The 25746-nt window shown below is 38.1% G+C and overlaps 2 protein-coding genes and 1 long non-coding RNA gene across 5 annotated transcripts in view; all 3 read right to left on the reverse strand.

Moving 5' to 3' along the window:
- Window positions 1-24878, reverse strand: part of LOC112093347 (dihydrolipoyllysine-residue acetyltransferase component 4 of pyruvate dehydrogenase complex, chloroplastic-like) — a 29778-nt gene extending 4900 nt beyond the window's left edge. The window contains exons 1-12 of one of the 3 annotated variants that reach the window (XR_002903010.1): window positions 24804-24878; window positions 23515-23561; window positions 22880-23065; window positions 16497-16622; window positions 16283-16336; window positions 15968-16105; window positions 15689-15784; window positions 14207-14294; window positions 14046-14092; window positions 13855-13938; window positions 6121-6214; window positions 5640-5805 (exon numbers count right to left, since the gene is read on the reverse strand). Coding sequence is in view for 1 of the 3 variants with exons in the window: in XM_024171557.1 (XP_024027325.1) it covers window positions 6128-6214; window positions 13855-13938; window positions 14046-14092; window positions 14207-14294; window positions 15689-15760 (378 nt within the window). In the remaining 2 variants the exon portion in view is untranslated. Of the gene's footprint in view, window positions 1-5639; window positions 5806-6120; window positions 6215-13854; window positions 13939-14045; window positions 14093-14206; window positions 14295-15688; window positions 15785-15967; window positions 16106-16282; window positions 16337-16496; window positions 16623-22318; window positions 22431-22879; window positions 23066-23514; window positions 23562-24803 lie in introns of those variants that run through there. The other 2 variants (XR_002903011.1, XM_024171557.1) reach the window with 2 other exon arrangements.
- Window positions 7293-8444, reverse strand: LOC112093348. The gene is made up of 3 exons (XR_002903012.1): window positions 8312-8444; window positions 7619-7661; window positions 7293-7413 (listed from the first exon to the last, which is right to left on the reverse strand). It is a non-coding gene; the product is annotated as an uncharacterized LOC112093348 (long non-coding RNA).
- Window positions 24879-25142: 264 nt separating the features above from the next.
- On the reverse strand, window positions 25143-25746 carry LOC112093344 (kinesin-like protein KIF15). The gene is made up of 4 exons (XM_024171549.1): window positions 25622-25746; window positions 25458-25537; window positions 25297-25377; window positions 25143-25187 (listed from the first exon to the last, which is right to left on the reverse strand). The coding sequence occupies exons 1-4, from the start codon at window positions 25704-25706 to the stop codon at window positions 25143-25145; spliced, it is 291 nt and encodes a 96-aa protein (XP_024027317.1). The 5' UTR covers window positions 25707-25746.

The raw sequence follows: 25746 nt of genomic DNA on the forward strand, positions 1-25746 counted from the left end.
AAAAAAAGAGAAAGAAAGAAATGCGTGTCACAGAATCTATAATTTGTACAATATTCCAATCAAGTAATCAAAGATTAAAAATAAAATGGTTGCCATACCACCAACAAAACAAAACACTAGCACACCCATAAGAACATCAAAAGGGGGGGGGGGGGGGGGGACTCCTTAAGTCTTGAGGGAAGAGTCAAATATTGTATCTTTCATGCAACACTAAATTGGACCCATTACATTTTCAGTGTACATTGATCCTTGATCGAGCTCTATTTGCACAAAAATTAAAATTATTCTTTACTGTCTCATTTTATTTGTCGATTAGAAACTCTAAAGTCATAACATGGAAAAAAATAATAGGCCTGTTTGTTACCGTTTTCAATCTCATTTTTCACGTTTTTTGAAGCAAAAAATTGAAAACGCGTGGCCAAAACGCGTTTGGCGAAATTTTTTTTAAAAAACAAAAACAAAACCGCTTTTGTCGTTTTGTCAAATTCTGAAAACGGAAAAAATATGTTTTCATTTTTTCGTTTTCGTTTTCGTTTTGCTTTTCTTTCTTCAGCCTCCCGTTCTCTCATTTCTTCAGATTTTTTCTGCCCTTCTTCAGCCCAGTGCCCTTCTTCCCGGCCGAGCTCCTCCGTGTTCTTCTCGCCCGATTCGTTTTCTCCGGTTTCCTTCTCGCCTGACTTGTGCCGTTTGCTTCTCACCCGACCTCCTCTATTCTCGTCTCGCCCTGTTCTCACCGAGGTATGCCCCCAGACAAAAACGTTTGATGGTTTTCCGTTTGATTTGGTTGAGCATTTTTTCTGATTTGTTTTTTTTTTATGGCTTTTTTTGATATGTTTTTTATTTGATATATACTCAACCAAATCAGTTGATATGTTTTCCGTTTGATTTGGTTGAATATTTTTTCTAATTTTTTGATATGTTTTTTATCTGATTTGGTGATTTTTTTTCCGTGTTTTTTTTCCCCTGGGAGCCTCCCATTGGGGCTGATTCAGCCCCTGGAGGCTGATATTGGGGCTGTATCAGCCCCTGGGAGGCCCCCATTGGGGCTGAATCAGCCCCTGGGGGCCTCACATTGGGGCTGTATTAGCCCCTGGGAGCCTCCCATTGCGGCTGATTCAGCCCCTGGAGGCTGATATTAGGGCTATATAAGCCCCTGGGAGGCCCCCATTGGGGCTAATTCAGCCCCTGGGGCCTCACATTGGGGCTGTATCAGCCCCTGGGAGCCTCCCATTGGGGCTGATTCAGCCCCTGGAGGCTGATATTGGGGCTATATCAACCCTTGGCAGGCCCCCATTCGGACTGATTCAGCCCCTGGGGGCCTCACATTGGGGCTGTATCAGCCCCTGGGACACCTCCACTGGGGCTGAATCAGCCCTTGGGAGGCTGAATTAGCCACAAAGGGGGCTTCCCAGGGGCTGAATCAGCCCCTGGAGGCTGATATTGGGGCTGATTCAGCCCCTGGGAGGCCCCCATTGGGGCTGATTCAGCCCCTGGGGGCCTCACATTGAGGCTGTATCAACCCCTGGGAGCCTTCCATTGGGGCTGATTCCGCCCCTGGAGGCTGATATTGGGGCTGTATCAGCCCCCCTGGGGGGCCTCACATTGGGGCTGTATCAGCCCCTGGGAGCCTCCCATTGGGGCTGATTCAGCCCCTGGAGGCTGATATTGGGCCTATATCAGCCCCTGGGATGCCTCCACTGGGCTGAATCAGCCCCTGGGAGGCTGATATTGGGGCTGATTCAGCCCCTGGGAGGCCCTAATTGGGGCTGATTCAGCCCATGGGAGCCTCCCATTGGGGCTGATTAAGCCCCTGGAGGCTGATATTGGGGCTGTATCAGCCCCGGGGACGCCTCCATTGGGGCTGAATCAGCCCCTGGGAGGCTTATTGGGGCCGATTCAGCCCCTGGGAGGCCCCCATTGGGGCTTATTCAGCCCCTGGGGGCCTCACATTGGGGTTGTATCAGCCCCTGGGAGCCTCCCATTGGGGCTGATTCAGCCCCTGGAGGCTGATATTGGGGCTGTATCAGCCCCTGGGAGGCCCCCATTGGGGCTGATTCAGCCCCTGGGGGGCCTCACATTGGGGCTGTATCAGACCCTGGGAGCCTTCCATTGGGGCTGATTCAGCCCCTGGAGGCTGATATTGGGGCTGAATCAGCCCCTGGGAGGCTGATATTGGGGCTGATTCAGCCCCTGGGAGGCCCCAATTGGGGCTGGGTCAGCCCCTGGGAGCCTCCCATTGGAGCTGATTCAGCCCCTGAAGGCTGATATTGGGACTGTATCAGCCCCTGGGAGGCCCCCATTGGGGCTGATTCAGCCCCTGGGGGCCTAACATTGGGACTATATCAGCCCCTGGGAGCCTCCCATTAGGGCTGATTCAGCCCCTGGAGGCTGATATTAGGGCTGTATCAGCCCCTGGGAGGCCCCCATTAGGGTTGATTCAGCCCCTAGGGGCCTCACATTGGGGCTTTATCAGCCCCTGGGACGCCTCCACTGGGGCTGAATCAGCCCCTGGGAGGCTGATATTGGGGCTGATTCAGCCCCTGGGAGGCCCCCATTGGGGCTGATTCAGCCCATGGTGGCCTCACATTGGGGCTGTCTCAGCCCCTTGGACGCCTCCACTGGGGCTGAATCAGCCCCTGAGAGGCTGATATTGGGGCTGATTCAGCCCCTGGGAGGCCACCATTGGGGCTAATTCAGCCCCTGCGTGTGTGTGTGTGTGTGTGTGTGTGTGTGTATGTGTGTCTATATACTTTAAAATTGTGATTTATTTTAATGATGAAAGTGTTATTTTAGATGTGTGATAAGGACGATAATACAAAATGGCCAGTTGCAATTGAGGATTTTTATGTAGAACTGATATATGAGGAGTCAAAGAATGGGCTGCAAACATCTACTTTGGACAGAAAAACGTGGATCAAAATTGGTAATGAAATAGCACTTATGTTTGGTAAGCATTTCATAGCAGACGTAGCACGAGGGAGTTTCGGGCATTAATTGAAACAACAGGGTTTGGTTGGAATTCTGAGGCTATCACTGTCACGGCTGAAAAAGAAGTATGGGATTCATATGTGGCGGTAAGTTTTGAGCATAAACATCTTATGTTATATGAAAGAGTTGAATTGGTATTTGGATTGCACATGAGTATTGACTCTTGTTTACTTTATAATGTCAGAAACATCCTGATGCTAAGAAATTCAAGACAGGGGGTTTGTAGAACTTTGCCCAACTTTCACAGATTTTTTTGGGACTATTGCTACTGGACAGGAGTCAATGAATGCACGTACTGCCGTTAATGTTTTGAATGCGGCGAAAAGGGCTGCCACACAACCGGAAGAGGAGGAGGAGGGTACAGGGGACTCGGATGAAGTCCGGGGTGCAAAATCCAATAGAAACGGACGGTCTCAGGGTCCTACTACTCGATCCAAGAAGAAGGGCAAGAAGAATACTGCCGTTGATGAGGCTATAGAGGCTTTGGCAAAGAGTGCTACCCTACATAGTGAGACATCTGTTCAAAAGGTTAATTTGTTTCAGCAATATTTAACTGATAGGCAAGCCCGTACTATGGCATTAGCTGAGGCTCAGAAAGAGGATCTAACTACAAGTATTGAAACCTGTATGGATTTGCTGAATGGGTATGAGGAGTATTTAGACGACAATGCATATAGTAAGACAGCGCACCAGTTGGCTGTTGACATTTCCCTTAGGAGGATGTTTGTGAAAATACCCGCTCATCGTCATCTTTCATGGATTCGAAGCCTGTAGTTTAAATGATTTTTGTGTTGTTTTCTTTATTTGTTTTGTCTCGGACGTATGTTTTTTTTTAAGTATTGTTGAGCATGTACAATAGATTTTCCTCTCAGACTTGTGTTTGTTACACTTTGTTATTTGTTTCTAGTCGGATTGAATTACATTGGAGTTCTTGGTTTGATTAGTTAATGTTATATGGATGTTTGATTAATTCCAGTCTTGTTCATTTTTTAGGTTCATATGGATTCAAATAGTGAGAATTATGCCAGAGCTGTTGACTTTCTCCAGTCATCAGATGATGATGAACAACCACAACATTATATCCAATTATTGATGTCGATTGGAAACATACGAACTAGGCAACCTCGTCGTAATTCTGCGTTAACAAGACGAGAATATGTTTTAGAACAATTACATGGACATCCCGAAAATTTGTTTGAAATGTGTCGTATGCATCGAGACACGTTTGAAGCAATTGTTCAGTTAATTCGAGGCCGCAACCTAATGCCTTCTTCAAGTATTTCAACAGAAGAATCTCTAATGATGTTCTTAAGAACGGTTGCCCACTAAAATCGCAATAGAAAGATACAAGATAGATTTTGTCATTCTGGAGAGACAGTACACCGGCATTTTGATAATGTGCTTACCGCATTGTCTGCGTTAGCACCTGAAGTTATGAAACTACCAAATATAAACATTGTCCCCCAGAGATTCAACACAACCCTAAGTACTGGCCATGATTTAAGGTACAATCTCACTCTGCTCATAAACTACTAATATGACAAATACTTTTAAATTAATCCTAACTCACGCCTTATGTATTTTAATAAGATTGTATTGGTCCAATAGACGGTACACACATGATGGTTGTCCCACCTGCACATCAACAGACAGTCTACAGAGGAAGAAGACATTCGTGTACTCAAAATGTAATGGCAGCGTGTAGTTTTGATATGCTATTCACTTATGTCAATTCCGGATGGGAAGGATCAGCTGCTGATTCCAGAGTGTTAACTGAGACTATAAGAGATCCAGATAACCAATTCTTGGCGCCACCCAAATATAAGTTCGATTTGCCCGTAGAAGATATTGAGGGAGAACAAGAAGGGCAACAGGGACAACAACATGGTATGCATGCACAGGAAGCAGAAACATCTAAAATGAGTGGTCGGCAACAACATAATTACATGGTTAATTTTAGGGATCATCTAGCTAATCAAATGTGGGATTCGTATTGACAACAATAATTTAAGTTAAGATTGTAATTTTTATATTTTATTAATTATTAGTGTTTTTATTTGGGATTCAATTATTATTTATTTAATATATTAAATACTATTACATGTTTTCAAAAATGAAACCACCAAACGCAGTTTTAGCTTTTTTTAAAACTAAAATCAATCTCTGAATAAAACTACCAAACGCATTTTCAGAAATAATTCAAAAATAAAAATGAAAACGTTTTCATTTCCATTTTCGTACAGAAAACAAAAACGTTTTGGAACCAATTCCAAACGCACAAAATAATAATAATCTTTACACCAACCTATGATACTAAAGCCAGCTCTCTTAGTCACATGCAGCCAACCATTTCTCAACTTTTGCTATTTCTTTCTTGCTTAAAGTTTCCTCTTTAACCTAGCAAGCTGATGCTCAGTCTGTCCAAGGATTCGAACAGAAGGTAAAGAGATGTAGACATTCGACAAAACGGACACAAATGTAATTTTTGTACTACTAACAACACATCATTATACATACCAGACTATATAGCTTCAATGCCACATTTTAGAACACTATATGTCTATAGGAACATACAACACATTGCCAACACAAAACATATATAAATATATATAATAATTCATTTAGTCAAACAAGAAGAATCTTAGTCATACCCATTTGCTATGGCTCAATGTTCTTCCCGAGATGAGTGTATTGCTCTTTATCTTTCTAGCACCCAATTGCGCCCAATTAACATCTTCAACTTGTTCTTTTGTTTTATTCTTTTTTTCCTTAGAGAGCAATTTCCAGCCGTTACTTAACTCAGCTTAAACAAAATTCCTGCACCAACGGAAGAAAGAAAATGATAAAGATTCTTATAGAAAAGACAGTAATCTGCGTACTAACAGATAAAAACTCCATTTAAGTAGTAGCATATTACCATCTTAAAGCAATCCTGACATGCAAAAGTCATTTATTAGCGCATTGAGTTTAAGAACTGTAGATTATGTTTTTCAATGTACAAAAACCATTGACAGTTGTGTTGCAAGTGCAGACATCAAGGGCTTGTAGCAGCCAATACAATAAGGGTAAATATGATCAACCAAAAGGGAAATAAATTACACATACAGGAAACTAAAAACGTAGAACACTTACCTCTACATTATCTGTATTTTGACCCCCCATAACCTTCGTATTGCAGCAACCAAAAATTCAGTTGTGCATTATTTATTAGATCCTTCAAAGTCACCTAAACAAAGAACCAAATAAAGTAATTTTAGCGGGCAGAGATGATCTTGCACCTTCTTGGTTTGAAGTGTAACAAGTTGTTTGTGCAATTCTTCAAGCTTTCTCAAGTATAAATCAATTTCCGACACAGGTAGACAAAGACACGCATCTTTACAACCCAAAGAACAAATAAAATCTAACCTTTAGAACAATGCTAACTGCAAAAAATAAAAAAATGATACCAAGATTGACAGAAAGAAAAATGATGACCTTCTTCACTCATTTAATTAAGTACTCAGGGACAGAGTATCACTCAAACTACTGACAATTTTTTTTATTGAAGAAAAGATTAACATTATCAATAAGATGAGTACGGTTTTACCAATGAAAGTCAAATCTTTAAAGCTGGATAGCTCACGCAGTCAATGTCTGGCTAAGCACTTCTCTTGCCTCTTACCAGAGGCAGAGTACATATGAGACTATAGACAGCATGGGGTGTTTTTTGTAATAAGACATTCAAAAATATTATAAAGACAATGAGAAAAATTGGAATACAAAGAATAAAGGTTATAAGAGGTAAACAGACGCATGTAACTACATTATTTTTGTAAGATAACATAACCCCATATACTATTTCAATCCAAATCCAAATACAACCAAATTAGAATATAATGAATATGCAATTAGTCCCAATCAACAAACAGATTACACAAAACAAAAACATCGGGGGAAAAAATAGATATTCTAACATAGCTAAAACTAAAAATCATATAAAAGGAATTAGGGATACCAAAATTCTACATTTCAAATATTAGTTCAAAATGAAGTACTGCAGAAATAAAAATAAATTAATTATGACATTGGCAAGCGTCTAATGCAAATTGAGCAGCTTACATAAATTGGTTTGGTTGAGAAGCTTTTATTTCTTTTGTTTCTCCTTAGAAACTCGGCTTCGTTAGGTTAAACCAAATGTGTTTGCAATAAGAGAAGATGTATTAGAAAATAGGATTCAAAAATACCATATTAAGATTTGGATATCAAAGAGAGGTTACCTAGTGATTGAAAAGGGGACTGAAACTGGTAGCACAAATCACCTTATTTTTTAGGGTGGTCAGAGTTCCAAACCAGTCATGGAGAGGTTCCAATATGAGCTTCTGTCGAGGATGAAGAGAGAGATACGGCGGAGATGGGGAGAAAAAGAGAGGGGACGGAGTTTGAAGGCTGCAGAGAGAAGAGAGGAAAACAAAAGGGGTATCTTGTGATCTGATTTAGGGCTCGAATGAAACCAAGCATTTTGCACAAACATGACTTCAGCGACAAAAAGGTAAACATAACTAAAAAAAATCAAAATAGCAATCTAATCTAGAACCAGGGAAAAGGAAATCCCCAAAATCTAAAAGCATTAGAAGTGGAGAAAAAGGTAAACCTGTAAAGGTGAGTAGAGGAACAACACCAGGAAAACCGTGAATCTGCAAGAAGACAAAACGAGAGATAGAGCAAGGAAATGCAGATGCACAGAACGAAACTGAAAAAATGAGTGGAGAGCTTTCCCTTTTCCTCTAATCTCAGAAGTTACAAGAGAAATAGTCATGTAAGTGAAGATGAAGAAAAAAGTACTTACGAAAGAGCAACGCAAACACAAAGAAAGAGAAGAAAGGGAGAGAGAAGAGAAGAGAATCCAGAAAAACGAAAGAGAGAATCAGAGGAGAAGGCAGAAATCATTTTTGAAAATGCATTTGGTAATTTTATCAAGAGATTGTTTTCAGTATAAAAAATACATTAATGTCTCTCTCTGTGTGTGCTCGAGAGAGGAGAAAACGGAAACAAAAAATGAAAAACGACAAAAAGTCGTTTTTCATTTCTCTCTCATTTTACACTAAACCAAAAAATCGTTTTCATTTCCGTTTTTTGTCTTTAATTGTGCCAAACGCCGTTCCTCTCCCGTTTTCACTGATGAGAAAAACAAAAACAAAACCAACTCCAAACATGGCCATATGAACATGATCTCTATTTAAATGTGCAAATGGAGAAAAGATATCATTAAATTTTGAGTGCATACAACCAAAACTATAAATCGATTCACAACTTCAAATAATTTACTTATCTTCTTTGAGTTTACCTCGAATATTTGTCCTAACCAAGTACTTAGAGTAGTAAACTTTAGACCATGAGTGATGGAATGTGGAGACAAGTGCAGATATTAAATCACCAAGTGCAAACAGAGGTCAATCGATCTTTTGGGTCTCCTTCAGTGCTTCCATACTCCAAAACAAAGCCTCCTAGAACAAGATCGCTTTTCTTATCAAGATCTCGTGATAGGGAAAAAAGAATCACTCTTGCCAAAATACTCTTTGGTAACTAAATAGAAACCTAAAATGCAATAATAGAACCTAACAAAGCAGCTTCAAACTGGCTGTAGTTTAGAATCCATAAATGATTCAGAATAGAAACCCCATAACGAAAACATCCATATAAATGTATTGTTAACAAGCAAAAAACTTTATATTGAAAGAGAATTTTAGAAAGAACTACAACACAATCCATTTTAATAAAATCCTCCTATTATATTGCTTTTAGTTTAGATATAGTTCATTTTCCCTTTCCTATTCTTTTTTCTTCCATCATTAATCAAAACTTCATTTTCCTCGAAAAAAATCAAAACCTTCATTTAACCAAATTGACAAGGCAAACAAATGATCGTGCCTACCATAAACAAAACAAAAATGTATGGAGAATATCTTATCATAGCTTATAATAGTTGAGAAAAAACCCAAATCTTTCAAAAAAAAATTTTCACTTTCTCAAGAACTAAACAAACGAACCAAAAAAAAAAAAAAGGAATTGAATGAGAAGTAGAGATTGTCAACGAAATATAGTCGTCGACAACATAAGTCGATGGCGATTCCAACGAGCGAAAGGACGTCGCCTCAGACATTGAAGAAGAATCACCCAAAAGCCACCATATAGACCCAAGACTTTTCAGGAATCCACAGCCAAAAAACCCACCTCTCTTCAGCGAAAACAAATCCCTGAAAAGGGGAAAAAATCATAAGATACGAGAAAAGGTAAAAGCAAAGAAATCTGAGGGAAAAAACAAATCCTAGGGTTGAACAGGGGAATCTCAACAAGGAAACTATAGAGAAACGGGGAAGAGAAAAAAGCAAAGAAAAACAAATCCTAGGGTTGAATAGGGGAATCTCAACAAGGAAACTATAGAGAAACGGGGAAGAGAAAAAAGCAAAGAAAGAGAAAGGGAGAGGCTAGGGAAGTTGACGATGAAGCACGAAAGAGGACAACCAAAAAACCAAAGCGAAACCCAAATCTGAAATCCCCAACATTTACAGTAGAACCCAAAATCCCCAAAACAAAATAAAATAAAAGCGTAAGACATCCACTAGTAATCAAACAAAATTTTGAATTTATAGCTCTCAAATGATGTGGGTGGCTATCTCAAATCAAACAAAATCTTGAATTTATCATCTCAAATGATTGTGCTGGCCATCTCAACATAGTTACAGGGATGTAACTGTGTGAAAGTGTTATCTCACACTGGATGAAACGCGCACCTTTTCCTACTATTAAAAAAGATCTCAAACGGGTGTTGCATCTACTAGCAATCAAACAAAATTTTGAATTTATAGCTCTCAAATGATGTGGGCGGCCATCTGAAATCAAACAAAATCTTGAATTTATCGTCTCAAATGATTGGGGCGGCCATCTCAACGTAGTTACAGGCGTGTAACTGTGTGAAAGTGTTATCTCACACTGGATAAAACTTGCACCTTTTCCTACTATTAAAAAAGAGCTCAAAAGGGTGTTGCATCTACAAGTTATCAAACAAAATTTGGAATTTATAGCTCTCAAATGATGTGGGTGGCATCTCAAATCAAACAAAATCTTGAATTTATAGTCTCAACTGATTGGAGTGGCCATCACAACATAGTTACATGGGTGTAATTGTGTGAATGTGTTTTCTGACACTGGATGAAACGTGCACATTTTCTTGCTACTAGAAAAGAGCTCAAAAAGGTGTTGTATCTACTAGTAATCAAACAAAATTTTGAATTTATAGCTCTCAAATGATGTGGGTGGCCATCTCAAATCAAATAAAATTTTGAACTTGTTGTCTCAAATGATTGGGCTGGCCATCTCAACATAGTTACATGGTTGTAACTATGTGAAAGTGTTATCTCACACTGGATGAAACGTGCACCATTTCCTACTATTAAAAAAGAGCTCAAACGGGTGTTGCATTTACTAGTAATCAAACAATTTTTTAAATTTATAGCTCTCAAATGATATGGATCGTGAACAAAGTGGACAAGGTGAGCGTATTTCAAACCTTATCAGCATCCTGAAGAACCGGCGTTATAAGACCGCCATTAATCGCAACAGCAACCGCAATGTTTATGTTACTATTGTACGTAAAGCTCTTACTGTCTTTGCACGAAGCGTTCACAACCGGATGCTGAGCAAGAGCCATAGCAGTGGCCTTTGTCAACAAGGCAGTCATGGTGACACCCTTCGGTTTGACCGAAAGAGCACAAGGCAATTCAATTCAAAACCCCACAATCCAAACACCAACAAAAAACAAATTCGACACTTCAAACAATACAAACAACCTAACAACGGCCTTACTTGACAATGTAAATTAACGCATTACCAAGCAAAAGAGAAAATTGCCCCGGGGCACCCCCGGTACAGTTCCGGGGCACCCCCCGGGCAGCCCTAGGGCACCCCCCGGGACAGCCCAGGGCAGCCCCGGGACAGCGCTGGGACAGCCCCAGGACAGCCCCAGGACAGCGCCAGGGCAGCCCCGGGACAGCCCCGGGGCGTCCCCAGGGAATCCCCGGGACAGCCCCGGGATAGCCCCAGGCCAGCCCCCTCCCGGTAGAATGATGCTTCTAAAGGCTCCTCTATTGATTCTTGTGATCTTCATGTATCGATCGTAAGCACCTCAATCAGCAAAAGAAATTGTGCCCCGTTGAACTTCTTTTTGAAACCATCGATCCTATTATTCTTGCACAAGAACTCCATTGTTTGAGAAATCCAGATCACTGCACCTAACTTGTAGGAAATGAAGAAACTCGACCTCCTATTGGACTCCTCTATTCTCACCAAGCCACCATCTTTACTTAGTGAGATTTTGTACAACTTTGGACCTACTCTAAACTCATGGAGAAAACGATTCAAATCCTTTTGAGACATCTTAACTAATTTAGATATTTTATGAATAAAATCAGTAAAGAGATTGTGAACTCATCCTTCGGAATTCTAGAGAGAGGAGAGAAGAGAAGCTAAAAAGTGAAACACTTTTAAGTTGTAAGTAGTGAAATATAATTGAGTCCAAAAACCTAAGCCTTCTCGAAATCCACTTTAAACACCAAACCCTGTTTCTTCTTAGACCTATAATCCTCTACTGCCTCAGTTGCAATAAGCACCACATCTAAAATTTTGCCAAGACTTTTGCCATAATTTTGTAAACTTGCCACCAAACTTATTAGCCTATAGTCTTTCAATCTCCTTGAGTCGGTTCGAAATTAGATAAAGAAAAGTATGGTTAACTGCAAAATTAATCACACCACTCCTATGAAATTCCTCATACTCTCAATAAGTCTCTTTTCACCACACAAACAATCTTGAAAGAACCCTGCTGAAAATCCACTTGGTCCCTGTGACTTATCCTTGTCATTACTAAAAACTGCAAGCTTAATTTCCTCCTTTCAAAAGGTCGCTCAAACCACCGAGCCTTTTCATCCATAATCGCCCTCCAATCAATTCCCTGAATCATCATCTCTTCCAATTTTCTCGTCTTCCAACACTGAATCATCATCCTTTTCCAACCTTGAAATTACACTCTCATTTCTCCTATTGCGTAGCGGCTTGCGAAACAATTTTGTGTTCGCATCCCATTCCTTTGTCCTTCTAAATTTCTTTTTTTTTTGTTTCCAAGCCACCATATCTTTAAAAATTATTTCTTCTAGCCTATTCCTTAAAACTTTTCTTTCCTCCCTATCACCATTGTCCAAACCACTCTCCTCCTCTTTGCTGTCCAATCTCTCAATTCTCCCCAAAAGCTCACTTCTTGCTAAATTTGTATCCCCGAAAGATACCTTATTCCAAGTCTCTAATTTGTCCTTCAAACCTTACAATTTCTCCATAATTTTGTAGCCTTCCCAACCAACTGGATTCATGTTCCCCCACCAAATTTCACATTCCTTCCGGAAACTTGGATGGTCCAACCACATATTTTCAAACTGAAAAAGTGTTGGTTCCCATTTTACTGGATGGGTATCCAAGATCAAGGGGAAATGGTCCGATCATGCTCTCACTCCCACCACTTGTCTAACTTCATTGAACAAGTTCTCCCACCCATTTGTAACTAGAAACCTATCAATTGTTCTTGGTCACATCTTCTCTAAAATTTGTCCATGAGAACTTAGAGTTGGACAACACTAAATCCCTTAAATCCGCCTCCCTAATGAGTTTATCAAATGCCCTCATACTTCTAGTATCCCTTCCGCTTGGAAATTTTTCTTGACTAAACCTGTATTGAAGTCCCCTCCCACACACCAATTCAGTTCACAAATACAATTCAAGCCAATTCATCCCAAAAGTCTCCTCTATCTCTATAAGAATTAGGACCATATACCCCAGGTTACCACCATGAAGCTTTCAAGCATATCATTTTATTCTTGTACTCGTTCAAAATTATTCTTATCCTCAGGTTTGTGATGGTTGCATCATCTTCAAGGATGCTTGGTCTACGTTGATTTAAACCTCCAATTGGCTGCTTATGCTCTTACTATTGATGATAAGCTATTTTGGCTGGAGGAAATTCCAACACTCATAGAATCTGTTATTATAACTGATACTCTCATTAATAATAACAGTTTCTATTCTAAAAATATATATATATATATATTCAAACCAATTTCAACAACCATGTACTTGGCCACGTTATTCTTAATACGCAATCCAAATGGATATGATAATTCCTAGCTTGTGTTAAGACTATTAAATTACACAAAACCCCGTAAACTGCCCATAGCTATGTTTGACCTTAGCATGTCTAATTTTGGAACCTACCAATTCTTACTAGAGAACCTTATATCTCTTTTGTAATGTTAATTAGATTCTTGAATGTTTTTGGGATTTCAAGCAATTAATGAACTGGAGTTTTATCACAAGGTCCCCCTATTTAAAATTCTGGAAGAAAAATAATGCGTAGTACTATTGTATCAGCACTATTACAAGGAACTTTAGTCATGCAGCTATGAAGTATAGAATAACACAGCTCCTGCTGCTTATTTATATCTAATGGTCTGATAGTGAGATCGTGTATAATATTTCCAACTCCAGGACATCATACTATAAAACCTAAGTTAGCTAAGAGCATCGATGTGGCAGATATATTACTTCTTATACTCAATTTCTAAAGTAAATTGGTATTGACATTTCTAAAGTAAATTGGTATTGACACTGCTCATCATATGGTTTCAGGAAGAAAGCAGCGTAAATAGTACTTGTTGTTTATTGTATAAGTTGTATTTCATAGGGAATGCTGCAGGAAAAGACTTTAAAAATACAGTTGGATTCTTTATTATTTTCAATCTTATAAACTCCTTGTGAGTGTAACATAAAAGTAGAAACTGCACGTACCAGCATTTTACTCTTTACACTGAAGAAGCCATCTACATCAGCCACAACTGCCGGCTTTGAAGCTCCAACAACCATAATAGCACCCTAAACATCAACCAAACTTTCAGCGCAGTACTAATTGTCACAAGGAGCAAAAGACTCTACCCAATTTGTGAAATAAGGAAAACCTAACATTGATGTTTTCAACTCACCTGGCCTGGCGGAAGTATAGTGTTGAATCTATCCACTCCAAACATGCCTAAATTGGGCAGAGTAAATGTTTATGCAATGATTCAACTTGATCTATTCATAAAAGAGCACCATGAAAAGCAATCGACAATAAATATGTGCGAAGACATTTGATAAAGAAGACCTGAATTGTACTCGTGAGGTTGAAGTTGCTTTGAACGGGCTTTCTCCACCAGCTCCTTCCACTTTTGAGATAAAAGATACAGATCCATCTGTGCCAACAAACACAAGTTACCCGCTAAGCGTTTAACTTAAGCTGTTCAATGTCTTAGCCCTCCTAAGTAAAGACTATTTTTCCATCGGTTAGATCTGTGGAATCTGAACGGATCAGATCCAATCGAGTCTGATCGTAGCTTCAAGTTCAGGTGCCGTACCGCAGCCGGACCGGAAAGGAAGGGGGCAGTGAAGCTCCTGCCAAGAGGCCAAGGTTGCTTGTTGACTCTCAGCCACTTGTTAGAAGGAAGTGCAGCTTGATTGTCGGGGGGAACCAACGGAAAGGAAAAACTAAGGTAGATTTTCGATTCTATTTCCTCCTTTTGTAAGGATTGGCTTTAACTGATAGGGGATGGCCGTTTTCAGTCACAGTTCTCCAATTTTTTTAATCCGAAACTGATGAAAACAAGTGAATTTTGGCCCAAAAAATTGAGTTAGCGGGCTATGGCTGGCCACGATTGTGCAGCTCGAAAAGAGCTTCAATTTGGTATATTATAGGCCCAGTAATAATTTGTAGATCAAAAGTTATAGTCGTTTTCAGTCACAGTTTTCTGATTTTTTTCCTCCAAAACTGATGAAAACAAGTGAATTTTAGCCCGAAAAATTGGGTCGGTGGGCTACGCCCCATCATGATTGTAGAGCTCAAAAAGTGTTTCGATTTGGTATATTATAGACCCAGTAACGATTTTTAGATACAAAGTTATGGTCATTTTCAGTCACAGTTTTCTAATTTTTTTCCTCCGCAACTGATGAAAACAAGTGAATTTTGGCCCAAAAAATTGGATTGGTGGGCTATGTCCCGTCATGATTGTAGAGCTCCAAAAGTGTTTCGATTTGGTATATTATAGGCCCAGTAACGATTTCTAGACAAAAAGTTATGACAGTTTTCAGTCACAATTCTCCGATTTTTTTCCTCCGAAAGTGATGAAAACAAGTGAATTTTTGCCAGAAAAATTGATTTTTTGATTCACATGAAGCAAGAGGACGTGCCTAAGACCGCTTTTCGATCGCCTTTAGGACGCAAGAAAGCCATTATGATTTTTTGGTGATGCCATTTGGCTTAACCAATGCTCCGGCAACTTTTTAGGCGTTAATGAGTGATGTTTTAAAGGATTATTTGCGGAAGTTTGCGTTGGTTTTTTTTTTAATGATATATTGGTGTATAGCAAAACGTTAGAGGAGCCTTTGGGTGATTTGGAGTTGGTGTTTTCTGGCATTGGAAGAACATAAACTCTATGCTCAAAGGAAGAAATGTTCTTTTGCTTAACAACAAAAACCACAAAATTTTTTATTAAATTTAAATTTTTATTAAATTTTTTTTATTAAACCACATAAATTGCTCTACATAAACTCTATAACATGCAATAAGGAATAAGAGACGAACCGTGTTTACCTGACATTTTCCACCACCAACGGCCATCATAAATATCTCGCTACCACCAACTAGAGAACATGCATTTGTCATAGCATAAAGGAAGCTTATCAAAATCTGTGACAGAGAAGAGAAGCAACATTTTAATGAGAGAGAGATACTACATCCAAAAAGTTTAATTTGATAGCTAAAAGAAATTAGTAACAATTAAACCATAGAGTTGATATATACACAGTACTAGAGAAATACTACAAGTCTACAGTCACATAGTTTGATTTTCACCATATCTGTCAAATGTACCTTGTACAATGCTGGACAGGAATCTTCTCTCTCTGTCTACCTTCCTTTTAACTTCTGTTGCAATCAAATTTTCTTTTAAGATTCAAAACCTTCTTCTTTCTACATTTCACGTTCCACTTTCTGGATCCATTTCTCAACCTGAACCATATACCATGTTTTTTATAACCATTTTCCAGTAACTATTACGCAAAAAAAAAAAAAAAAGAAACGCAATATGCAGCTCAGTTTAGCAATCCCCTTTTCAAGAGCCACTTTTAGCCCATGTTAGTCGTACTAAAAGAACATCTAAAAGGAGGGAAGTAAAACAGTCCTTACCTGGAAATTTCTTTGATTAGGATCCAATAAATCTGTAATTTGCTCGTTGTAAATCTGAAAAATCAGTTAATGAGTTAATGGAAGAAAAAACACAGTTAAATAGTCCAATCAACATTATTGATTTGCTCCTGCAGAGAGAAGTTCCATAGAGGGCTTGCAGCAGATGGATACAAAATTCAATGCGTAGAACGTAAGAAAGACAAAACAAAGTTACCTCATTTATCCAAGCAAAAAGACGCTCAAAAATTCTAGGAGTTAAACCTTGTTGATCACTCGATATGTTTTAATCCAAAAATGAGTTGGTTGGACCCCACATCGTATAAGTCTTTCCACTTCCCACCTAGCAACAATCATTTTTGCATATGTTACATATAATAGTTGGGACACGTGCTCCAAACTTCTTCTAAATTGTATACGTATTTTAAGTATAGCTTGTTTCTCGCTTGTTTAGAAGGATGAGTTTTTTTATTTTAAAAAAAAGGTTTGGACGTGTGGTAAACTGTGTACAGCTTGGAAAACAACCTGGAAAACCGTGTACAGCTAGATAATATTTTAGGAAATTAGTTTGACAGATTGTATCCTTAGAATTAGTGATAGTTTCCTAATTTGTAACTTTCCTAAATTGTTAGGATTCAGACTTAGAGGGTGTTTGGTATGACGATTCGTGTCATGGTTCGTGGCTCACTACAATGTTTTTTCTCACAAAAAATACACGTAAACCGAGAAGTGTTCTAAATCATGGTTCTGAATTCGTGAACCAAACGTCCACTTAATGTTAGGGGTGCTATATATATGTATGTTGCCGTGTAAACATTCAATATAATAAAAAAATAGGGTTTTTCATCTTCAATTCACCAAGTCAGTTGAACATGACCAAGGGCAGTTTATCTTCATCCTTGATATCAGAATGTGTCTTATCCAATAAAGAAAAAATTTTTCTCCATCATTGTCGACTTGGACATCCATCCTTTAGAGTTACCAAGATTATGTTTCCTTCTTTGTTTAAAAATTTAGCAGTTGAAAGATTCCAATGTGAAGTGTGTGAACTTGGTAAGCACAAGCGTGTACCTTTTCAAATTAGTAATAAAAGAAGTTCCTTTCCTTTTTATCTTGTTCACAGTGATATTTGGGGTCCATCTATGGTTTCTAACGTTTCTGGGGCAAGATGGTTTGTTTCTTTCATTGATGATTGTACTCGTGCTACATGGATTTTCCTACTTAAACAAAAGTCTGATGTTAGTAATGTATTCCCTAATTTTCATTCTATGGTAAAAAATCAATTTGGGGTCTCAATTAAAAGGTTTAGGTTAGATAATGCTAGGGACTATTTCAATCAAACTCTTACCCCATTCTTTCAAAAAGAGGGAATAGTACACGAATCGTCATGTGTCATGTGTCAGTACTCCACAACAAAATGGAGTAGCAAAAAGGAAAAATGGTGATCTTCTTGAAAAAACTCGAGCCTTGTTGTTTCAAAAAAATGTGTCAAAGGCTTTTTAGGGGGGAAGCAGTCCTTACAGCCACTCATCTGATAAATCGTTTGCCTTCAAGAATCTTGGATTCTAGAAGTCTCATGGACATACTCGTCATTTTACCCGAACCTAAAGACTACAAACAATCTTGTCCCTAGGATTTTTGGGTGTGTGTCATTTGTCCATGTTCACAGTCAAAGTAGGGCGAAATTAGATCCAAGGGCTCTAAAATGTGTCGTTGTGGGATATTCTTCAACTCATAAAGGATATAAGTGCTATCATCCCCCGTCAAAGAAATTCTATGTCTCGATGGATGTCATGTTCGATGAACAAAATTCTTATCTCTAATCCTTATCCTCAGGGAAAGAATTCATTGAAATAGGATAAGGAAGGTTTTTTGCTTGATATGTCATCAATCCACAAGTCGGACAGTCTCACTCATGTTCCTTCTGCTACACCTGGTCCATCTTGTTCCTCTCATGTTCCTGAACCCATACTTGAAACACCAAATGAACCACAAGAAAAACCCAATTCTGCCCTGGAAAATGTGAGATTTGGTAAAGGCAACATGTTCACAACAAGGACGAAGGCTGTTCCAAAACCTATGCAGGTCCAAGAATCCAACTCAAACCCTTCGAATGAGGTAACTATTTCTGGCCATTTTTTACAAGATAAAACTACATTGCATGTGGATAATGATGACCAGGACCCTCCAATTGCTATTAGGAAAGGAACTAGAGAGTGTACAAAGCGACCTTTACACCCTCTTGCACATTTCTTATCCTTTAATAATTTTTCGCCATCTCATAGAGCCTTTGTTGTAAACCTAAATACCATCACCATTCCAACCACCTTGTCCGAGGCTTTATCTAACGAAAAATGGAAACAAGCTATGAATGTGGAAATGGAGGCGTTGGAAAAGAACAAAACTTGGGAGTTGGTGAAGTTATCGGAAGGAAAAAGACCAGTGGGTTGTAAATGGGTGTATAGTGTGAAGTATGAAGTAGATTGGTCGATTGAGAGGTACAAGGCGCGGTTAGTAGCCACGGGGTATACTCAAACTTATGGGATCGATTATCTAGAGACTTTTGCCCCTGTGGCAAAGATGAACATAATACGAGTATTGTTATCACTAGCAGCAAATTATGGTTAAGAGTTGCAGCAGTTTGATGTCAAAAATGCCTTTCTACATGGGGAACTAGAGGAAGAGATTTAGATGGAGGTTCCACCAGGATGGGAAGAATTTGATTGCTCATACCGTGTGTAGATTGAAGAAGGCACTGTATGGCCTTAAGCAGTCACCACAGACATGGTTTGAGAGATTTGCAAAAGTTATGTTGGCTACGGGATACAAACAAAAACAAGGGGATCATCCATTGTTCATTAAGCATTCTCCTTCAGAGGGAGTTGCAGCTCTTTTGGTGTACGTTGATGACATAATATTGACAAGAGATGATGTTAGTGAGAAACAAGTCTTGAGTCAACATTTGGCAAAGGAATTTGAGATTAAAGCATTAGGAAGGTTGAAGTACTTTCTCGGGATTGAAGTTGCTCACTCGAAGCAGGGAATCTTCTTTTCTCAACAGAAGTATGTTACGGATCTTCTCGAGGAGACTGGCAGGACAGCATGCAAACCAGCGAGTACTCCTATAGATTTGAATTTCAAACTTGGGAAAGAAGAGGAGGATGCCGCAGTGAATAGAGAAATGTATCAACATTTAGTGGGAAGACTCATTTACTTGTCTCACACATGACCAGCTATCGCATATGCCGTGAGTGTGATTAGCCAGTTTATGCATAGTACAAAGGAAGTCCATCTGCAAGCAGCCTATAGAGTTCTACAGTACCTCAAAGGAACGCCGGGAAAAGGTATTTTGTTCAAAAGGAATGGGGGGTTAGTCCCCGAAGCATACACTGATGCTGATTACGCTGGGTCAATTGTTGACAAAAGATCAACCTCAGGATATTGCATCTTCCTTGAGGGGAATCTCGTAACGTGGAAAAGTAAAAAACAAAGCGTAGTAGCCCGATCGAGTGCCGAGGCTGAGTTCCGAGTCATAGCTTAAGGAGCGTGTGAACTACTTTGGTTGAAGATTATCTTTAAAGATTTGAAGATCAAGTGGGACAACCCTATGAGACTCTATTGTGACAACAAATCTGCGATCAAGATAGCTCACAACCCAGTACAATAGAACCAGACCAAACACATTGAAATCGACACACTTTATCAAGCAAAAGTTAGAAAGTGGACTAATTTGTACGCCTTACGTCTACATGTGGTCAACTCGATGATGTTCTTACCAAAGGATTTAGTTCAGTTTTTCAGAAGATTGTATCCAAGCTGGGAATGGAAAATGCCTACTCACCAGCTTGAGGGGGAGTGTGGGGAAACTGGGTGCAGCTTGGAAAACAGCCTGGAAAATCGTGAACAGCTAGATAGTATTTTAGGAAATTAATTTGACAGATCATATCCTTAGAATTAGTGATAGTTTCCTAATTTGTTACTTTCCTAAATTGTTAGGATACAAACTTAATGTTAGTGGTGCTGTATATATGTATGTTGCCGTGTAAACATTCAATATAATAGAAAAACAAGGTTTTTCATCTTCAATTCACCACATGACGTATTATATGAAAGATTTGATGAATGAGGTTGTATTGCTCTGTGAAATAAATTAAGAGAAATGAAGTTGAAGGGCTATATATAGTTCTTAAGCAATTAGAATAAGGACTACAAAAGGTTTAACAAAATGTTAGCAATAATGAGGTTGAAACAAAGAAGAAAAAGCATATTAGTAGTGTTCAACATCCACAGGGAACATGCAAAACGAGATCATACTAAGGAACATTTCCCTTGATTGTTTGTTGACGAGTGTAAATCTGCACTAAGCTGTAACCATTGGAAGGAAATGAATTATCAAAAGGAGAAACATAATCAGGAAATGTTCAAACTTGAGCGGATGTGATATGACACAAGCTGAGATGCTATTGTGTCTACTGTAACAAGGCATTGGATCTAGGCTCTACTATTCTAGGGTAATTTCGGCAGACGTAGAGGGGGTTACATCTAAAGAAGAAAAATAATGTGCTATTGACATACAAACTATTGGAGATCGTTGATAGTTCTATCACATTCATACCAAGCAATCACATGCAGCTTGAATGCTTGTTCCCAAAACTAAATAAATAAATAAAATGACAGGGGTTCAAAATCAATCACATGTAGGATCTACGGGCTTAGTATCAACAGCTATCATCCGATCTTGAGTTCTAGAACTCCCTACATGAAGTCATTGTACATCAGAGATCATCAAGAGTAACAAATCTAGCTATGATTATTATTCATCATTCCAAACATTTACACACATCTATGTGTGTGTGTGCAGCAACTAATGTGGCGTTTGGTTCATGGATTCAAATCATGTGATTAGAATCATTTTCGATTTACGTGTATTTTTTGTGAGAGAAAATACTGTAGCGAACCACGAAGCATGATTCGAATCAGGGAACGAATCTAGGTACCAAACGAACTCTAAATTCATTACCTCTGATATGAAAGATGTGTCGAAGCAAGCAGTATGGGTAGGATAAAACACAAGCATAAATACTGGCACCTTATTACCACCAACAAGGACAGATTTACATGAGCACACATATTAGGAATCACATAACAGAAATATGAATGGAATAATTAATGGAGGACATTTGTAATCATATGACTATGCTATTTATCATAGCAACTATGGTGAGTTGTGATCTATCAGACATTATGCCCAACAGGTTACAGGTAACTATAGAAATGCTTGCCAACATTTGATCATAAGATTGATGTTTTCTTAATGGAACTGATACCCGTTCTTTCTTAGAATGGATATAACACTCTAGCAACAAGGACAGATTTATCAAACAAGTTATGGGCAACTAAGAAATGCTTGCCAACATTTGATCATAAGATTGATGTTTTCTTAATGGAACTAACACCCTTTCTTTCTAAGAATGGATATAACACACTAGCAACAACAATATTCGGTGTTTATATCTCACAAAGTTACCCATTACACAAGAGATTCGCAGGTATGCAAGTGCACATATATGTTTCAAATAATTAAAATGAAAACAGATGGAACAGACAACAACCACTCTGGTAATGGTCACAAAAATTGATGGCTCTTTGTTCATCCAAATGCATAGAAGGAGAGCACAAACAAAAGGCGGAGAGAGGTGAAACAAAAGGATAGAGAAAAAAGCCGGAGGAGAAAAGAGTAGGAAACAGAGGGGGCGGGAGGCAACCTTAGAAAGAAAAGAGAAAAAATCAAAACCAAAACCAAAAAAAAAAGGAGCACAAAAGGAATGAACCTAGTTCTCGAACAGTGACTAAAAAGAACCTAGATTTATAATAGAATAACCATAACCATTATTTCCATATTTATTGCAATGTTCCCTTCAATACTAAGTTGTTGAATAGTAAGATTCCGGCAGGAAAAAAACTCATAATTTTGGGGATTAACCGAGTAAGATCTTACTTGATACATTAGAAGAGAGAGTGAGAGACAAGAAACCTCACCATAGTTGAATGGACCCTCAAGTGTGGTAGAAGGAGCTAAGGCCCATTCATGACTCAGCCTAATCAGCACCCAAAGCTAACAAAAAAAACTTGGATTACCAAAGTCCCTATATCAGTATACCCATGAGAGAGAAAAAAAAATATAAAAAAAAAAAACCCAAAATTTCAGTTTATCCCACAAAACAAAACTATCCCCCCAGTATTTTAAAAAGTCCTTCGTTTCCTTCCTAGCCAAATACCTTAAAAGATTGATAGTATAGCAACTTCTGAAAAACTTCTGCCCCTAGGACTAAAATTAGAAGGATCCAGGAACCACTCAAATCAATTCCCTCCTTGCAGCTCCTAGGCAAGACTCGAGAGATTCCTAACTCTTTCAGCAAAAGCAACCATATATGGAATGAATAATGGTAATGTTACGAGGAAATAACAAGATTGCATTTTATGAACAAACCACTTTTAACCTACAAAAACTCATAAAAAGATGCCCCATTATCACAAGTCAGAGAAGCAAATAATAAAATAAAATAGTTCAAATATTAGAGAGGGAGAGAGACATATCACCCTTTTTTAAAGGGGGTGGAGTTCCAAGGGAAGCAAGCAAGAACCAGTCGTGAAGAGGCTCTAAGGAGAGCCTCTGTTAGAGATGAAGACACTGAACATACAGAGTCAAACCCTCACCACACTTTTCTCACTCAACTTGAAAAGTACCAGCTCAAATTCGATACCAGCAATCCCACCAAGCCTCTCCTTTAATACGTTGAAACAGCACAAGCAACGTCACAATTAAGAAATAAAATGACACCTTGAAAAGCAAAGAACGCAATATAGAAAGTAGAAAAATAAAACCATCAAAAGGAAACAACCTGAAGATTAAAGATAAAACAATCAATCAAATAAAGTTTTTATAAAGATAAAAGAGGACAACGACTTTCACCTAAAACAAGCTAACGACAAATAAAAGGTAAAGAAAAATAAATAAATAAAGGAAATAACAAGACAAATGTATGCAAATCAAATGTCAAAATAAATGTCCACGCTTTATGCTCTAAAAAATGGTTGCAAACAAGAGAATGTGTGGGCTAAAATAAATTACGAGCAACAATGTGCATAGAATCCTAATGAAGAAGGATGCGAAAACGATAAAAGAAGGATTTTAGCGTAATTGAAAATTAGGACTTCGGGAATAAGCATTTCACCTGCTAAGAAGTAGATGGCGTACTTTTGGTGAATGCTGGTCAGAGTGCTGCAATCGAACAAAGCTAGTGAATGGCAAAAGAAATTTTCACTTTCACAACATAAAAGATCTAAATCACAAATCAAAAATTGTGGCTAAAATTTGTCAAAAATTAATCTCAGTTGCTATAAGAATCCCATCTTTTCTGTCCACAGATACAACTTATATAGTTTATGGTGTTATGCAACCCACGTGCAAGAAACAACAAAACAAAAAAAAAGAAATCTTTATGGAAGTAGAAGTCATGCATCATCCACAACACTTTCAAGTTGAACAAGAATCCACGTTCTCAAAAGGAAAATTTGTTTTCATGAAACAAAGATCTTGACGCTAAACATATCAAAATGATAAGAAATAGCCAAAAAAAAAGAGGAAAACAAAATCCTAACCGAGAAGGAATAACTTCATAACATGCTAGATTGAAATAAAATTTGAATAAAATGAGAGAAATTTGAGAGCAAAAGAAAAACTAAATTCTTCGATGCAAATCATAACATGCTAAAGAGTACACCCAATAAATAAGGAATAACTTCATCAGTAAGATATATTGCAAGCTAGATTGACAGAATACCATTCCCTCTTCATTTCTTTTAGTTTAACATAGTCTTCATGTTTTCTTTAATGTGTTAGTCTTGATGGTTTCTTTAATACGTTAGATAAGCAGGACTTAATAATGACTTATTTTTCTATTTTGTAAGAGCTAATATAGTCATCATGTTGCTAATCCACTTTTGACTAATTTTACTTTTCATCTTTTTTTCAATTTTACATACTTGGAGATGCAAATTGAAGACAAATATTTATATCATCAACAATTTACGTTCTCTTTTGTTATTGTTATTTTAACCAAAGAAGAATAAGAAGTAGAAGAAGAAGGGAAAGGGAAAAAAAACTGTTTGTCACTCATATATTACCTTAACTAAATGTAATTAGCCCTAGGAGATATTCTCAATGTACCAGAAGAAACATAGGTTGCAACTAATTGAATGCAAGGTTTCATTTTAGCTGCTGAATGCAAAGATTCTAATCATCAATGACTAAATATATATCAATGAAATCAGAAATAGGGGGGGAAGCAATTATCAACTACGTGGGTGCTTGAAAGAGCCAACCAAGGTGTTCGAAAAAGATTGAGTGCAAACTTCTAGAGGTAAGGCAACACGAGCTTTCTTTAAAAGGTTCTTACTGTCAAAAGTTTCAAAACTTAATTAAAAAAAAAGCATTTTAACTATGTGGCATTACAGAGCAAACCTTCATTAAAAGCTGCTTTACATCTGACATTGTACGTAAACACTCTGTGAGATTTTCAACATAGATCCCTAATTTAGCATCTTCGCTTATCTAGAGAAAAAAGTTGATAACAGCCCTCATAAGTAGCACTATAATAAGAACTTCTAAAAAGGGAAAAAAAAGTCCTCCTTACCTGAGTATTTCTTTGACTAGGATCTAATAAATATGTAATCTGTTCATTCTAAATATGCAAAAATCAGTTAATGAGTTAATGGAAGAAATTATACAGTTAAAATAGGCCAATTACACCAAAAATCTACCTCAAAAAAGAAATAGTGACACTGATACTTGAGTTGTCTATCAGCATTCTTCTTTTGCTCCAATAGAAAGAAGTTCCACAAACAGCTTGCAGCATATATATGATATAAAATTAAATTAGAACAATACAAAAGACATAATAAATTTACCTCGTTTATCCAAGCAAAGAGACGCTCAAACACTCGAGGAGTTAAACCTTGTTGATAGATAGAAATGCTTTTAATCCAACAATGTGTTGGCTGGACCCCGCATCATACAAGTCTTTCCCACATCCCGTCTAACAACAATCACTTTTCATATATGTTATGCATACTCTATATCACAACACATCACAAAACAAGGGCAAATTCAACATACCTGTCCATAGGCAAAAATGGAAATGTTGAAACATGTCATACAATTTTCAACAAGTGGAGCTCCCATAAGGTGGAAAATATCTAGCAGCAACAAAAAGTTGTGATCAAACTCAATCATTTAAAGGTTAAAGCAAACTATTCATTTAAGTATTTGAAGAAACTCACATCTCCATGAAGACCTTACATGCGTTGCCTCTGTCAGCAACCAAGTCGAATGTAAAAGTTTTTCCGTTGATTGCCAAAGAATCATTAGAAATTTTCAGAACTATCATTTCTTCATCCTTGTCTTT

The sequence above is a fragment of the Morus notabilis genome, unplaced genomic scaffold (assembly GCF_000414095.1).
Source record: "Morus notabilis unplaced genomic scaffold, ASM41409v2 Scaffold1198, whole genome shotgun sequence".
Lineage (NCBI taxonomy): Eukaryota > Viridiplantae > Streptophyta > Magnoliopsida > Rosales > Moraceae > Morus > Morus notabilis.

Excerpts from the sequence above, each read along its gene's own strand:
- LOC112093344 (XM_024171549.1), bottom strand. The coding sequence starts at position 25,706 with ATGATTCTTTGGCAATCAACGGAAAAACTTTTACATTCGACTTGGTTG. Across the intron at positions 25,378-25,457 it reads CCATTTTTGCCTATGGACAG|ACGGGATGTGGGAAAGACTT; the intron begins GTATGTTGAATT and ends GATTGTTGTTAG. Across the intron at positions 25,188-25,296 it reads CATTTCTATCTATCAACAAG|CTGTTTGTGGAACTTCTTTC; the intron begins GTTTAACTCCTC and ends ATATGCTGCAAG.